This window comes from Primulina tabacum, chromosome 3 (assembly GCF_025594145.1).
Source record: "Primulina tabacum isolate GXHZ01 chromosome 3, ASM2559414v2, whole genome shotgun sequence".
Taxonomy (NCBI): Eukaryota; Viridiplantae; Streptophyta; class Magnoliopsida; order Lamiales; family Gesneriaceae; genus Primulina; species Primulina tabacum.
Window position 1 is genome coordinate 16,317,054 of NC_134552.1, and position 18,281 is coordinate 16,335,334.

General features: G+C 35.8%; 1 protein-coding gene and 1 pseudogene across 2 annotated transcripts; both read right to left on the reverse strand.

Annotated features, from left to right (window-relative positions):
* Positions 1 to 322: 322 nt before the first annotated feature.
* Positions 323 to 9,075, reverse strand: LOC142540819 (DExH-box ATP-dependent RNA helicase DExH12-like). Of its 2 annotated transcripts, none has more exons than XM_075647224.1 (4): positions 8,934 to 9,075; positions 5,722 to 8,765; positions 3,882 to 4,271; positions 323 to 3,765 (listed from the first exon to the last, which is right to left on the reverse strand). In XM_075647224.1, the coding sequence occupies exons 2-4, from the start codon at positions 8,683 to 8,685 to the stop codon at positions 586 to 588; spliced, it is 6,534 nt and encodes a 2,177-aa protein (XP_075503339.1). In that variant the 5' UTR covers positions 8,686 to 8,765; positions 8,934 to 9,075; the 3' UTR covers positions 323 to 585. The 2 variants fall into 2 exon arrangements, with proteins under 2 accessions (XP_075503339.1, XP_075503338.1); XM_075647223.1 differs by having other exon boundaries at positions 5,722 to 8,721; positions 8,934 to 9,073.
* Positions 9,076 to 14,392: 5,317 nt separating this feature from the next.
* Positions 14,393 to 18,168, reverse strand: LOC142539036 (short-chain dehydrogenase TIC 32 B, chloroplastic-like; annotated as a pseudogene).
* Positions 18,169 to 18,281: the final 113 nt, after the last annotated feature.

Sequence of the window (18,281 nt, forward strand, 5' to 3'; positions counted from 1 at the left end):
TCACGGCACATTAACTCCTAAAAGTCACGAATTTATAAATTACATAAATAAATTTAACTAAAGACTCTAACCAGCAGTAGAAATCTTGGGTACGAAAATAAGTTGAGAAAGAGTTCAATTTGTGTCCCTTTGAGCTTGTAGCATGCACGCGGGCTAGGGCTGGTTTCTCTCTTTAGATGGGTATATATATATATACATACACTATTGCATCCAAGACATCAAATAATCAAAAACTTCACAGTTCACCAGTGATCGACATTTGAACAAGGCCCATACCCTTTTTAAGTTCGAGGGCAATGTCGTGCCAAAAGATTGCGTTCCCTTTGGAAAAATGAGTCAAACTTTGGATACCTTTTGGCAGCCGAGTAAAGTGGGACTAGAGTATAGTTTCAAATGGCAAACCCACCATTGCTGTCAAAAGTTCATACATCATTGAGAAAAAATACTCGATTAAAAAGATGGTTAAAACATATCACCGAACATGAACAATATGAAGTTCATCCACAGACTACAAACAAAACGAAAATGCAAGGAGAAATCCAATGATCCAAAAACAGTTTGCAATAAACAGTAAGACCATTCTCTCTAACTGTCATCTTCCATAGCTCCTGCTTCCTTAACATCAATCGTGAAGCTATACTCTTGATCACAGCCCAAATAAGAATCACACATAAAATAGAGTGCGTATGTTTTCTTCCCAGCTTCTGTAGGAGCAGTAAAATCTAGTTTGACCCTGGACTTCCTTTGGAGAGCAACTCTTTTAATAGCAAGCAGCTGATTAGTTTTAGTATCACCAACAACCAGCCACCATCCTTCTTCTTTTGCCTTAGGATATCTAGGGGCATCTACAGGTCCAACCTCTGTCCGTCCTTCAAGATCTCTCTCAAGACTTACGTGAACACTAATGTCTTCTCCAGCTCCTATATTATCACTATCCAGCACCTCATATGTCAAATCAATGTTTGGGAAACGGTTGCAGAACCTTGCAATATCCATCAACCGCGAGTCTGACATCTGCAGGAGTTCTCGCCTGTCTTCATCCTCCATTTCCACCAGATCAAAGACGGTCTCGATACTCCTCCCAGGATTTTCCTGACACCTCTTTGTTAATTCCTTCGTGAAATGGGGAAGTTGGAGGAGCATCGAATCACGCTCCCACATTCCCTGTGTCACCATCTGACTTACTTCCATGGTCAGGAGGGCCAGACTAAGCCATCCACTGCTGGAAATAACATCAACCATGGCTTGAAGTAGCCTAGAAGCATAAATTAGGACCTCTTGCTGGTCAGCCGCCATATTTCCAACAATCATTTGCCTAGAGAAGTGAGCTTGCAGCAGAGCATTGGCCTTCACATGTGGATCTGTGAATTTTGGGCTTTCAAAGGAGAATCGTTGGTGATTGATTAGCTTCCTTATCACTTCTTCCTCACCAGGCCGTATTGGAAGTTGTTCATACTCTGAAGCTGAAGCTAATATCTCCAGTAGACCCTTCAACTTTGTTTTGGAAGACAGAGACGAACTAAAACGCTCAATTGTAGTATAACTGATGTAATAATAAGAAGCAATCATGCCAAGATTCAACGGTGACAACAAAAATTCATCCTCAACGGCAACGCATTTACTTGCTTCTAGATCACTGAGTGTGCTTTCCACAAGTTCGGAGAGATGATCTGACAGGTGCCTGTGACTAACACCCTGAAGATTATAATAGTTTGGATTCTGAGCCAGCCTTCTGTACATGAATGTCCAAGTGATGTAGTCCACAGCATCTTGTTTGTTTTGAATCACTCCAACCACAACCTCTGCGTTCAGATTATCATGCAAATAATGATGCAAATGGCTTTCCACGGGGAAAGCTTCATACAAGAATTTCTTGTAATATTCTTTACGCGGAGCATGACAAAGAATGACACATTTTCCAGAGTTATCCACAAGAGGTCGACTGGCACGACCCATCATCTGCAATAAATCAGTGACTGGGTAATCTGAGTGAGCACTCTCCCTGCCATCATAATACTGAGTTCCCATAACCACCACCAGATGCGCAGACAAAGAGACTCCCCAACACATTGAACTGCTCATCACACAGACTTGAATCCATCCTGTTTCAAACAGTGTCTTCACTATATCTTGGTCTGTGCCGGTTATCCCCTCGTGCAAATAGCCTACACCAAACCGAACTGTCTCCCTCAATGTAGGTTCCCTAATCCTGCTAACAAAAGGCTCCAGCTCTTCAAAAGATTTCAATAAGAACGCTGATTTTTCCTCACTGTCCACGTCAGAATATGTCATGAGATCCACAGCAGTGAGACGGGCATGCTTCCTGGTAGGAACAAATACAATTGCAGGTTTTCCATTCTTAGCATGCTGTACAACGGCAGTGTATGTAGGCTTAGTCATAGCTTGCATCCTAGCTTCAAAATTAGCAATGTCAATACCCTGGATGTGAATTTCCAGAGGCACGGGCCTCACACCAGGAGGAAAATTGAAAAGACCGTGAGAGGAAGCACCAATCCATTCTCCCAAATCCTTGGTATTTGCAAGAGATGTTGACAACGCCACAATACGAATTTTGTTCTCCACCTGACTAGCAATATATCTCATTCTCGAGACTATAATCTCCAAGACAGGGCCACCTTGACCCCCGATCAAATGGAGTTCATCAATAATAAAGAGACTAACCTGCTGAACATATTTCCGTTGTTTCCATCGGCGAGATAAAGCATCCCATTTCTCAGGAGTGCTGATAACTAAATTACCTTTCTCCAGGAGTTTCAAGTCAGTTGCAGTCTCACCAGTTAACTCCACGACCTTCATTCCAAGGCCCTCTTCAAACTTCTTCCAATCATGATAGCGTTCCTTCGCAAGAGCTTCGAGAGGAGCAATATAGACAGCACGCATGACACTTTCAGATCCTTTCTGATGATTCCTTAGAACAGCAAATTCAGCACATATGGTCTTCCCGCTACCAGTAGGAGCAGCAACCAACACATTATCATCTGAATTATACAAGATTGTGAAAACCTGGGTCTGGACAGGATTGAAATGCTTGAATTGTTGATAGAGGGCTTCATAAGCCGGGTTTCTCAATGCTGTCACAGGAAGGGGTTGCAAATCCAGTAATTCTGTTGGGGGAGGATATTTTTCAGGCAAAATAAGGTGCCTAAATGAAACAGGCAGAACAGTCTGTGATCCCAACCATCTATCTGACACAACATTGATGAAGTACTGAGGAGGTAGTGGTTCATAAATGGGAACTGTGAAATTCAGAGTGTGATCTTCATCGATATACTGTTTCTTCAACATGAAATATTCGTGGTGAAGAATATACTCGCCATCATTATCCTCGACAATGACCCAAAAGGGCTCCACATACCCATGGACTTTGTCATCCCATTGGAAGTCGGGCGTAATGGTCAGTTCAACCCTCAATATAGAGCGAGTGATTGGTTGAACTTGTGCTGCAAGATTAAGCTTCGGAAACTGATGAACAAACTTATGAAGTGTTCTTCCCATCTTAGGAAACCGAATAAGTTCTCCAATCTCCTGTGAAGAGAGATCATAGTACCTTGCCCAAGACAGATCTTTCTTTTCCAACTTCATTAAAATTTCATTCGGAATACCATGAAACTGACGAAGTGGTGTCTGGACGCTCCACATCCTCTTGCCTACCATTTTGCACAATTTTAAAGCCTTCTCAGTCAACTGAGACCATCCCCTTTTCAGAACTATCTCAAAGAGTGCTCGCATTAGACGTCCAGCACTCTGCAAAAGAAAAGAGTCAAAATCAGAAAACAAGAGCAAAGTTGCAATTTAACTATAATGACATCGACTCTTGACCAATCAGAAAACTAAAATAGGTGCGAATGCGGCTTTGAAACCTGAGTAATAAAAACCATGTCGGAGGTTAATGACAACCCTTCGAGCTTCAGCTGCGAAATATACGCTTGAAGCAGAACATTGATCTTGGCACTAGGCTCCTCAAGACTCTCTTTGATTGGAATAGGGACTCGGTCTAAAAGCTTAGCTAGTTCCATCTTCTCATCTTGTCTCACAGTTACATATTTGAACTCTTCACTGAGAGAAAATAGACGACAAAGTTCAATATCACCCATTGTTGGCTTCAAATGCTCATTATACGTGGATATTGTTCCATGAGTTATATAGTAATAACTGGCAATTCGACCCAAGTCAGTGACCTGGAAATATCCACTCTTTCTATCATACTTCACCAGATTATTCTTGTCCAATATTGTAGCTGCTGAATGAATCTGAAACAGAGAAAATAAAGACTCACTCAATAGATGAAATAATGTATCAAAGTCGGTTAAAACTACATTCAATAAAGCAAAACATCTTTTATATAAATTAATCCAAACGTAAATTGAACAAGAAACATTAAGCAATCAAACAAAATGGGAGAGAACCCTGATCTTTCTACTTTCTTCCTATACATCTGATCATTCAGTCTACTTTCTTTGGTTGAGAAAGTAGGTCCCTGCATAGGTATGCAATAAACTGCCACCTCCAGAGATGTTGGGCCAACTCAAAATACATCGTGGAAGGGGTTAGCAGATCAAAGGCCGTTCATGGATTGAAGATACAGTTGGGTTACTTGGATAGCTAAATTTTTAGATCTGCAAAACTCTGGTAATTTATAAACTCAGAGTGCAATTTATTTGCATTCACTTTATGACTTTAGGGAGAACAGAATACCAAAATGAATGACTTTAGGGAGAACATAATACTAAAATTTAAATTGCAAGCACTTATGTTATTTGATGCAGTTTCAGTTCTTAAAAAAGAAGAAAGACAACAATTTCATAATAGTAACCATCTTATTCCTCATCTTTCAGCCAGTCATTATGCTCAAATGCCTGTTATAAGGACAATTCACAAAATTGCCCAACTTCACCTACCCAAGGAGACAGAAGAAAGTGTGCTCAAAAGGTTGCAAACGGCCTGTTGATGTGACAACAACAAATAGCAGATGCAATAATTATGCGCATCTACAAGCAGTAGTCAGCATTAACCTTGACTGAGCAATTCTCTGCATGAGTAAATGAAATGCCCCGTGTCAATTGACCTAAGTGAAAATAAAGGATTCATCTCGTCTGGCCTCCTTACTGGTTGTAAAACAAGAAATTATTAAAAATTCTTGACATAATACACCCCTTTTAGCTATCTGCTTCTTTTATGAGAAGTAGTTTATCCTTAACCTCGACAGCCAGCAATTCTGTACATAAATAAATGAAAATGCCGGTTGACCTAAGTGAAAATACATGAATCACCTCCTCCGGCTTCCCTAATGACTAAAAAAGAATTAAAATTCTTCACCTAATAGACCCTTTTAGCTCTGTTTTTTCTTCTCCTATTCAACAGTTCTACTACTGAAGCTAGTTCAGTACTTTAAGAAATCCAAGAGTCACGATTCTTCCTCTTTATGTTAGGCTGGCCTATAGCCTTTTAAAGTAATTGAGTTTGCGGCCTCCGGCACCTTTTTTGACTACTTTTTTTTTGTTGCACCCCCATCAGTCAACCTAATTTACATTGGCAGACATGTAACCAGAAAACCACAAGAGGTTTACTATAGGTAATGCCTGCATGCATAATCCAGTGCTCACCATCACCGGAGAAACAAGTGGAAGTAAACAACTACGAAAAATTTAAGAAAGAATAACAAAACAATACAAAAACGAGCATGGGGATAATATGTTTTACCAGATCAGCTCTTCTTTCCTCCAAATCTCGATCTCTAGTGAGAATATCGGGTGCCAAACCATATAATGTTGGATTCCGTACCATTCGTACAAAAAGGTAAGTGTACAAGAGCCATTTGCAAGCTTCTCTGGCATTCTGCACAGTTCCCAGGACAATTTCGGCATTCAATTGATCAGCCAATTTAGATATGAATTGGCTTTCAATAGGAAGCTGCTGATTCATCAAAGACAGATAGTACTTAAGTTCACTATGGCCAGTTATAATTATTCCTTCACCATACGAATCATATTGAGGTCTTCCAGCTCGACCAAGCATCTGCATGACATCTAGAGGGCTTAATTCTGTCCATGCTCCTTTCTCAGGATTGTAGATTTGAGTGCCTTTAATAATCACGGTATGAGCAGGTAAATTGACACCCCAGGCTAGAGTCGCAGTTGAAACCAAGACTTGTACATGTCCATCTCCAAAAAGTTCCTCAACAATCTGACGATCAGCTCTAACCATCCCTGCATGATGAATTGCAAAGCCATATGGCAATAGGTCCTTGAGATCACTGCTCTTCACCAGCTCCGTGTGAGACTGAAGAATTTCACGGCTTGCACTGTCTTCTTTCAAGAATTTACCAACAGTGTCCTTAGCAAGGGCTGCATCACGAATAGCGCGAGCAGTTTTAGTAGTCTCCTTCCTTGAGTGCACAAAGATGAGCACTTGATGCTTTCCTGCAACATCGATCACTTTATCATAACACACATCATTCATCAACTGGAATCTCTGCAGTGGCTTCTTTACTGTGATTCCAATATACTGTTGAGCCAGAGGCACCGGCCTGTAGCTATTATCAAAATGGAATAGACCCTTCTTTAAGTTGACACGCAAAAACACAGCAACATCTTCAAAATTTGGAAGTGTAGCTGATAGCCCAACCAAACGAATGTGCTCCTTGGTCGTTTCAACTTGACGCACAGTTCTCGCAATGATACTTTCTAGGACAGGGCCTCTATTGTCGTGCAGAAGATGAATCTCATCGATAATGAGAAGCTTCACAAGCTGTGTATAAGTGCGATCACCAGATTTTCTAGTAATGATATCCCACTTCTCAGGGGTTGTCACTATAATCTGAGTTTCTTCAATTTGCTGGCGACTCAATGACTGGTCTCCACTAAGTTCTTTAACCTTGACACCATAATGCTGTAGTCGATTGGAAAGATTTCCAACAACCTCGGCAACCAGTGCCTTCATCGGTGCAACATAGACAATTTTATAATTGCTATGATCAATGGATCCATCATCATTCATATGCAATGCAATCTGTTTAAGTATGGTGAGCATAGCAACATTTGTTTTCCCAGCCCCAGTGGGAGCACATAGCAAGATATTTTCCGCAGAGAATAGTGCAGTATCGTAAACTTTACTCTGGATCCTGTTCAAATGGGTCATTCCTTTGAAGGCTGGCTGTGCCCAGTCTGGCATCTTAGAGATCTGCACAAGTTCTTCACCTGCAGCCAATGGCATTGGCTTTAAAGCTGGAACATGAACTTCGTCGTACCCCTTTCTATGATATCTACAAGAACCCCCTGGAAGCTCACACTTCTTATTGGCCATCAACAGCCCACCTTGATTAAAGGCAAGGCTTTCAAGATCAAGTAATTGCCGCTGCCCCTTCAACCAATCACCATCAGCATCTCTATCAACTAGCTTATGACGCTGACGCTCACCATCGCCACCAGATTCATCCTTCAGCCTACGAGCCTCCTCCCTAATGCTTTTCTCCATGTTCTTCTGCCTCTCTTTTGCAGTTGCCCTGGTGGCATGCAACTGATCCAGGATTGAAATGTGATCTGGCCCCAGCCCCATCATTTCCTCTTCTATCTCCTTTCTTTTGTCTTGATCTTCAGCCCTTGCCAAGCGAGTACACCATACAATTTTCAATCGGTTCCTCAATAAATATTTGATGAGACTAAATTTATCAAACTGCAGATGCACCAACAGCTTGGTCTCAACTTCACGGTCATCACCTTCAGCTAGAATCTTAAGAACCTCTTCAGCAAGATTCTGGCTTTGCTGCGGATCAATCTGCTGGCCATAAGCCTGTGAGATATTTCGTTGAAGCCAATAAGCATCAATATCCTGAACGTTTAAGTTCAGTCCCTCATTTGCTTCCAGCTTGTCATCGTCATCAATGCCCCCACCCATCTGCATGGCACCAGAACCATCCACTTCCGTGATATCATCATCCTCCTCTTCATCCTCAGGTACCATATCAAGATCACTCTCTTCCTCTTCCTCTTCATTTTCCTCAAACTCAACAGCAACACCAACATCGTCATCGAGGCCATTGTCACCATTAACAGCAGCATCACCAGCATCTCCGCCATCCTGGTAATCAGTAATGAGCCTCCCGTAGGACACTAGCTGATCAAAAGTATGGTTTGGTATAGGGTTCAACAACTTCTCAATCTCCTTTTTCTTGTCAGGATTCTTGACATTATCACTCTTAAGAACTGCTAAGATCTCATCTGCAGCACCACTGACAATATTCAAAGGCTGGCCGCCCAACTGCTGCTGAATAACACTAAGCATGGCTTCGTAAGCAGCCCTTGTCTCCTTAGTCTTGGGCTGGTAAACACCTTCATCAGAGGAAGTGAGAACACTCTCCTCTTGAAGTCGCCTCTTCTTACTCCTCGGCTGAGTAGCAGCATCAAAAGCAGGCTCCCGGTCTTTTTTCTTCTTGGACTTACTAAGCTTCTCCTCTAACTCAGGGGGTTTATCCCTGTAAGCTCGATCACCGAATGATTTCGGATCAATCTTCCCCCAGAGAGTTTCTGGCTCCCCAGTAGGCTCATGGGTGTCACGAGGGCGAGAGTCAGTAGTGAGGACAAGGCTTGAGTTGGCTCGATACTCATATTGCTTGAACCTGGCGTGCGCCTCAGCACCACCACCACCACCACCACCCTGATGTGCCATCTTCTTCGGTCAACAGCAAGAAATAATCAATATACCCTAGATCGCAAGAAGTAAACAAGCCTCAATCAGTCTTCAAAACCCTAATAGTAACAAAATTAAAAGTGAATAACATTCCACGGACTTAAACAGCGGAGAAGAATCAAATAAGGCACTAGTTAAAGACCAAAACTCTCATCCCTAAAAATCTAATGTGGTGACTTCAACAAATAAACCAAATTCGAAACATAACGGGAGAAAAAAAAACTCACCAGATCACTCGGAACTCGTTCTCGAATAACAACCGCAGAGGAATTTAGAGTCGGACCAATCTACGTACTGATCCAGACAAAGAGTAGATAGGCAAGGGTTGAGCCGTTAACCGCCTTTCGTCCCTTCGACGCCCTACGTTTCCAAACTCTCCTTTTACTTCATTCTATGAAAGATTTTTAATGGTTTTTTTCGATGCGTCTATAGATTTTTATTGATTTTTATGGAATTTTATAGAATTGTAAAATAAATTTATAGATTTTTATAGATTTTTTTTCAAGATTTTTGTAGATTTTTGTAAACTTTTTCAAAAATTATGTGAATTTTGTAGTTTATAATTGTGATTTATTTTTTATTAATTTTTTTAAAATAATTATTGAACATAAATAACCTCTTCAATTTTAAATTATTTTTTTATTTATGAATGTAAATGAATTTTAATTACTTAAAAGTTAAATCAATTTAATTTGTGAAAAACGACAAATGAACTATTCAATTTATTGAAATCAAATTTTCAATTCTTTATGTCAATTCAACGTATTAATGAATAATATTTTTATAAGTTCATAATAAAATTTTATTAAAAGAACACTCAAAATAATGAGTAGTCTTTTATAAAAAAATCTAATCATTACTGACAATTTGATCAACATCGTTCTATATTCCATTGGCTATGATATCCCTCCATGCATTAGCATTTGCCCGTTGTTGTTTTTTAGTATTAAATAACTGATCAAAGTCGTCACCTTCATAAACTTGTGCTGATGAAGAGAATTGAGCTTCATTATCTAGTTCAATTTGAAATTCATCAAATTGACACTTCTTTCAAAGAAAATTGTGTAATATAGCACATGCCAATACAAGCCCTGTTAGAGGTGGAAAAAAATACTGAATTTTCATTATACCGAGATTACCATAACAAAAAAATATTGAATTTACCGAATTTTAAGTATACCGAAGATTTCTCGATACGGTACGGTAACAATACCGAATTTTTCGGTACGGTAACGATATCCAATTTGAAAATTTTGGTATATACCGAAATACCGAAAAAATATACAAAAATTTTAAAATATATAATATTTTAAAACAATAAATTATAATTTTTTTTAAAATGTAAGGTGTTTTTGGTTCGGTATACCAAAAATTTTGGTATAGTATCGGTATGAATTTGCTTATACAATAATTTAATATATAGATTAACTAAAATCAAAGAAAATAATTAAAAATAAAATGTTATATAATAATTAATAAAAAATTAAATTTTAATTATGTTTTTAAAAAGTACAAATAAAAGGAAAAATAAATAGATGAGAAAAGAATGAAAGTTTGTATTGAATTTGGGAGATTTCTCAATTAAATGTACATCCAAATCTTTAGGTTGAATCAAACACTTTTGTTGACATTTTATTGTTGCACATTAGGCTATAATTCTTGTACTTAATAGAATTCCATAGAGTCATTAAAAGTCTATTGACATTTTGAATACCTATAGACTTTTGTAGAGTTTTTAAAAGTCAAGTTTGAATACCACATGACTTTTTAAAATTCTACAAAAGATTACATTGAACACCACTAAACTTTTATGGAGTATATAAAAGTCTAGTTTGAGTACCTCTAGACTTTTAAACTCCATAAAAGTCATTAAAAGTCTATAACCAATACATTCCCCTTAGTCTTATATAATATAGTAGGGGTGTCGAAATGCGACACGATCCGTCAACCTGACACGACCCAATACGAAAAAAATCAGGTTCGGGTTGGTTGGGTTGATTCGAGTTAGTGTCATGTTAGGCGGGTTTCGGGTTGGGTCGCATGTTGACCCGCGAACTTTTTTTTTGAAAATATTACCTATATTTTTATATATTGTATGCTTGAACAAAATTTATTGTATATTTATATGATAAAATTTTCATCATTTAATATTTATTTTGCATATTTTTATTTTTTTAACAATTTTTTATTTGATTTAGTAGATATACTTTTAATTTTCTACGATTAAACTTTCAAATTTAGATCGAAAATTTTGTTATTATGTGTTTAAATTAAAATATTATTATTATTTTTTATTTTTCATTAATTTTTTAAAAAAAAATTAAAAAAATAAATAAAATTCGGGTTAGGCGGGTTCATGTTCGAGTTGTGGGTTTTCGGGTTGGGTTCGGGTTGGAAAAAAATAAAAAAAAATTCGCGGGTTGACTCGAAATCCGACCCAATCCACCCGATTGACACCCCTATAATATAGTAATGTAATCAGGTAATTACTTTGACCTCCTTGAGCTTCTCTACTATTACAAAAAGATCTAATTAATTTTAAAAATTACATTATTTCCTTTCAACTTTGTAGGGGTATATAAAATACAACAAAAATGAAAAATATCCTCAAAAAGTTTTCATAAAAAATAAATCAAAAAATTAAAAAGTTGAAAATATGGTTAGCCTATCATTTGATTTTTTTTTCTATATGTATTAAAAATAGTAAAAATATGAAAAACAAAATATTGAAAATTGAACATAGTCAAAATTACAAGCGTATATTTGATTTTTCTATAGGTAATATTTTAATTTTAATTTTAATATGTAAAATTGTAGTGTCGTTTTTATTATTATCAAAATTACATGTGATTTTAGATTTTAATCATGTATATAAATCAACTAATATAGTATTTTATAATGTTAGCACATTTTTTTTCTTCCTTCTTTTCATCCTTTGTATGAACGACAAATTTTTTTCGTGGTTGATAAGATTTGTAACAGATGACAACATTGTTAAGTTTTTCCGTTAAGAAAAAAATAAAATAAATGCACACTATTATTAAAATTTAAAGTTTATTCGTTTGGATCACGGATTATGATATAAGGACACCCACATTAGTTGGTTAATGGGTGTTAATAACACCCATTAATTTTCGTCCACCAATGTGGGCGCAAGAATTAATAATTTTGGCTGACATGGCAGCCAAGAAATTCATCAGAATGAACGGCGTTATTTCGAAATTTGCGACGGTTTTTCGTAAACCATCGCAACTATGCGACAGTTTTTCGTAAACCGTCGCAAAGTGAAAAGTCTCTGTTTTTTTTTTAAAAAAAGGTCGCTATTTGCGACGGTTTTTTAACACCCGTCGCTAAACCGTCGCTAATTATCACCAACGGCTATTTTCAAACGACAAAATTATGCACCAACGGCTATATTCGATTATCGTAATTCGTTTTCTTTGTATTTTGTGTTTTTTTTAAAGAGATTGTGTTGAATAATATTTTAAATAAAAGAGTCCAACTTTTTTTTCATTTCTTAATAATATTTTAATGAATATTAGAATTAAGTTATTTTTAAAATAATAATACTATTTATTTTTAGTAATATTTGTTGTAAAATTTTAAAAATATTAGAAAGATATTGAAATATTAAAAATAAAAAAAATGAGTAAGTGGACAGTGGGACCCATAACTAATGAAAGTTGAAATTAAATGAATGTGGGTGTGTGTTAATAATGGGGAAGTGTTAATGTAAAGAATATGTGGCTCGTAGACCCCATCATTTTTGATGAGATGGAGAGTTATTAACATGGATTAATTCCGACGGATGCGGATGTCCTAAGTAGTTAATTGAATCATAAATTATGTTTTTAAATATAGATTTTTTTTCCATGTGAATAAAAAAGCTCGATCATCGATAAGAGATTTTAGTATTATCGACCCAATTTAAAATTTTGAAAAATGAACAAGGGCCATGATATTTTATTGCAAAATTTAGCCCAATGAACTTGGGTCTTTTTCATAAGGTACAACTAGACTTTAAATATCGAAAGCCCAATTTGATTTTCTTCGGCGAGCCTGCTTAAAAGGGAAATGAACAGGCCCAAACATGGTGCCATACCCAAGTCTTGATGCTTCATTCACCTAATCAGCGAACGTATAAAGGAAATGGGTTTGCTAGCAAGGAGCTTATTTTGCGCTTGGTCTTGTGGCTTCATAGGTAAATTGTGTACGGAAATTTTGAAGAACGATCTTCTCTCCACATTTATCTAAAAAAACGATCCTCGTTTGTTAATAACATTAATGTAATAGTGTTGAGGTGCAATGATTGTCCATGAGTGATCGAACCATGACAATTGAACTGCTATATGGTTTAAAATATTTAATTTGCATCATTGCAACCAACTATAAATTTTGATAAACCAGCAAGCGTTCGATCCTGTGATTAGTATAAGAGACAAAATCATGAGTTCGATTCTCATTGATTGCAAAGAATACAATTATTATGATGGAGATTGTTGATGTGCAATAATTAACCATATTAGATAGAGCGATCGAACCATGACGCTTGGACTACTATGCATTTTAAAACATTTGAGTTGCACCATTACCAGCAACTATAACTTTTGGTAAAGCGGCAAACGCTCAATCCTATAAACATGTTGCATTATGTATTTTTAACAGTATTCTAAAAAACCCGCTTAAGGCTTAAGCTTGAAGTTCGACAAAACGCCCCGCTTCGGATAAAAGCGAAAAAAAGTGGTTAAACTGTAGTTTGACCGAATTAAACGTAATTAAGACGTTTAATTAAGTGTGTTTAAGTACAATTAATGACATCTATTTATTTTAAAATTTTATTTTGAAGGTATGCCTTTTATTTTAAAATAATAAATTATTGATGTTTATTTTTAATTTTAATTATGATTAAGCATATCTGATAATGATTTGACAAATATTTAGCATTTTTTAATGTGGTCTAGTTGAAAAACAAATAAAGATTGCAATTTTAAGATTTTTATGCTTATATGAATATGAGAATTAATGCATCAGACTTAAATTTATCATATTTATGTATTATTTTATTTATTTATTGGTTTGAGATAATTACAATTATACTAAAAATAAAAAACGCTTTTTCACGCTTAAACTTGTGCTAATCTCGCTTAAGCTTGGAGCTTGACATCCACGCTTTGGGACGCTTTCACGCCATTTTGGTGCAATGATTGTTCTCCAACGGAGCTGCGCTATTTTAAAATAACGCAGCTCCATTTCCCCTCTACGCCAAATTTGGCGCAGAGCTCCATTTTTTTTTATTTTTTTGTTTTTTTTTTAAATTATAAATATTAATATTTAAAATTATAAATATTATTTATATAATAATAACATATTATTTTAACAATTAGATATTTTTAAATAATAATATATGCAATAATATATTTAAAATAATTAAATAAATCAAATTAAAAAGAATATTTTGAGAATATTCTAGGAATATACTTTTAGTATAAGATTTGAAGTAAATGAGTTGGAGATGAATGTTATATTTGGTGCAGAAACTGGAATATTTTGATGCAGAAACTGCAACAAAATAGATTTATGAGTTGGAGATGGCCTAAGCAATTATCAGTTAAAGCCTTGTACATTAGCGTGAGATCTGACGGATAGTTGGAATCATTCAAGATACTATACATTATATGTTGGCCGTTCTTAACTATATAAGCTTTGCTTATTCATCCCAAATAGCTTATATTCTTAGCTATTCTTAACGTATATAGCTCACTTATTGTGCTCTGAGGATATCTTATTCTTCATAGTTTTTGTATTCATCTAAGGCTAAATGTAAACTACTCGTGTGATCATTGCATGCCCTCTCGCGTGCGTAGGATATACATACAATTGCAGTACTATGTACATATATAGCTAAAACTACGTTGCTTCAATTTGTGACGGAGGCTTCCACATTTTGGCCTGGTGGTCGAAGCAACCGCATTTGTATCAAAGCCCGGGTTTGGTTCCATAGCTTCCGAGCTTCGATTTCGTCGTTTGCCAACTCCGAGCAACGACTTCTCGTTACAGTCCACAAAGTACCGGCCGCTGAGGCAAGCAATATGTGGGCTTAATGCAACGTAGCACGTTGTTGCTGCTCCCTGCATTTTGAATTAATGTACATGATTTAAGCTACATCTTTTTCTACTATCAAACGAAACACATACTAGTTTTGTTTTTTATTTTTATCAGGTATTTTTAGAATATATACACGATGTAGTGCTGATGCAAAACATACTAAATTTTACTCGATGCTTTATTCTGAACACTCGATTTTATGAGTAATATTGGATAAGAATGAATCAAATCACACTTGGAGAAAAATAGAAAATTACAGGTGAAGTACTTTTCATGAAGTGCGATAAAATATTATCTTGTGGTTAAAAATAGATATCGATCCAAAGGGAGAAAGACAAAGGTGAGCGGACAAACCTGTGATATTGATTTCAGCAACTTGGATGCCATAAAATAAAGAGAATCTGAAATTTTTTTGTACAAAAAGTAAAAATTGCTTACATGCATGCAAAAAGGCAAAACAAGATCCACCAAAAGGATAAAAGAGAAGAATGCATGCCTGTGAAAAATCCTCTGTAATCTCTGACAATCTCAGTCTTCACAATTCCTGGATGCACTGCATTGATTGTCACGTTTGCGTGCATCGCCTGTTATTATATTCATACGTATATTCCAGTACGTTGTATTATAATCAAACATGGTATTGAATTTATGGCCTTAATAAAAATGAAATCTCATCCACAAATGTACGTTTTCAAATCTCCTTTCTTTGAAAAAGTTGTAATAATTTCATAAAGAATGTACCTTAAGCTGCCTTGCTAACTCCTTGGCATGTAATATGTTGGCCAGCTTTGATTGAGCGTAAGCGAGAGTGCCATTATAACTGCAGCAATATCATTTTCACCCGCTTTATACATGTGGATAAAATCTAAATAAAGTAAACTGAATATTTTTATATTTTTGGTCGTATATATTTGTATTTTTGATATTTTGGTTTACAAGTTACATAACGTATCGTGTTTCGGCTGCATTGTTTGGAGATGAAATTAGAGCATGATTACCTCTTAGGATTAAGCAATTCGGTGAAGCAAAAATCACTAGTTTTAACCCAGCTGTGAATTACTGAGGTAACATTCACTATTCTCCCTTGAATGCCGGTTTCCGATGCCGTCTCCACCATTTTTCCCAGTAGCATCTCCGATAACACAAAATGACCTTCCAAAAACAAAAAAGAAATCATTTAACTAATATATATAGACATGCAATGATTTAATATATTTCGAGAGCAAAACTTGCTTTTTTAACGCATTTATTTATGTATCAAATTTATTTCATTTTTGTTAAAAAAAATATTTTTTGAAGCGACCAAAAACATAAAAAGAAGTCCCCACTATACGAAGAATTCAATTCTGATTTCGGAAAACATTATCCCTAAATGAATGGAAGCAAAGTCAGAAAAATTTTCCATCTGTGTCATGTCTTCGACAGTCTTGATTCATGACTAATAACAGTCAAGAGAATGAGAGGGAAAAAATAAAAACCGATATATAAAAATATAGGTACCTAGGTAATTTGTCGCGAAAGTCAGCTCAAATTTGTCCTCAGAAAACTCCAATTTGTGTGCATATTTGCCAGCATTGTTTCTGCACAGTTATACCATCAGTTCTCATGATACAATATATATACATGGCCACCCTTCTTTCTTTATTTGTCTCAATCATATAATATATATATTATATTTATGTAAATTTTCTTTAACTAATGTATAGGTTCTATATTGTATTTCGATATAAATCAACGAGAAAATTATATTTTTGTCTTAAAATTTATATGTGTTCTATTTTTATTTTTGCTCATGTACTGTCTTTGTCCACCAATTGATTTTAGTTATCTTCCATGAGAGTAATGATGTGCTGTCGGACAAAATGATGATGTGATGATACACATTTGATATGTCTGTTGTCATGTTAATACCAGTAAAAAAAACTAAAAATAGAAAAAAAAATTAGTTAATGAACTAAAATCGTGAATCGACGGATAACATGATGATCATAAATGAAAATGTGCAGTACTAAAAAGAAGAAAAATGAAAGTGATCGTGCTGCGCGGTCTAGTGACGTTTTGGAAGAGACAAATATAAAAGTATAGCCAGGAAAAAAATACAAAGAAAAGGCCAAAAACGAAATAATGATAGATAGATAGATACATACATGAGGATATGGAGTGGTGATCTTGAAGATAAGAAATCGGAACAAAATGTCTGGATGGAAGCAAATGAGCTCAAGTCTATCTCCATTATTGTTACTTCACTTTCCGGATTTTCTTTCCTTATATTTTCCTTCACAATTTCTGCCTTCTTCAAATTCCTTGCCGGAATTATTATTTTCACACCCTTTTTGGCCAGCACTCTGGCCGTTTCGGCACCGATACCGGATGTCGCACCTTATAATTAACCATATAAAAAAGAAATTCATTAAAATTACATAACTGGTTTAGAATTATTCATAAATACGTGCGGTTGAATTTTGTATTTATTTATATTATAAGATCCCGAAATGATTGGTAGTACTTACATATATCTGGAAAGAAATGGTTTACTATAATGGAGAAAGTACTGTTTCTAAGTAGAGACAAAAGTATGCGATCCTGATGCAATTTAATTAGAATCACGGAAAGTGCATGCCCATTTTAAAATGCAAGCATGCTTTATTCATTGGATGAAGGAATTTAAAAAATTAAATTGGTCCAAAGGGATTAACTTATGCAGAATGATGAATCTTTTTAATGCAAAATAAAATAAAAACTCTGCGGGAAATTGTCTGTTTCTGGGCTTCTCTCCGAGTTCGAGGTAGAAGAAGATAATATGGTTAATTTGAATTCGTTTTGTACTTTTAACAAGAGCAAGATCCTGACAATAATGGAGTGGATCATTAATCCAAGAACAGAAAAAAAATTGTCTTTTTAGGGATAAAAAAAAAGCTTCAAAAAATCTTGAAATTAATAGTTCAATGTTTCCTCCCAAACCAACAAATCCTTGCTCAACATACATGAAAACCAACAAAAAAAATCACGCAAAACATCAACAAATATCCTCTCTTTTTTCTTCTTGAAATTGTTTTCTTTAAATAAAAAAAAAGTGTGTAAACATGAGATAATTGAAGACCGAGTACCGGTGACAATTGCAGTGAGTTGAGAATCAGCAGGCATTGAACCACAGCAATCTCTCGCGATTTCCTCGGCAGTTGTTTTCGAACCATAGCCGCTAGGGCCAGCGATTCCTGCCAAATACCTCAGTGTTTCCTTCATCATAGGAGCCAAAAATAGAACCTTACAGTTCAAGATTATTGTGACTATAGTGGAAAACATTAAATACACACTACACATCACTTTAGGTACTTCCCATGCACGCCTACCACACGTCACACCACTTTCCGGTCTCATTTTTTGGCAGTATATTTATACTACTTGAATTTAATGTTTTCCTTCTTCTTTTTTAACAAAATTACCCCATCAAACAACAAAAAATTCCTTAA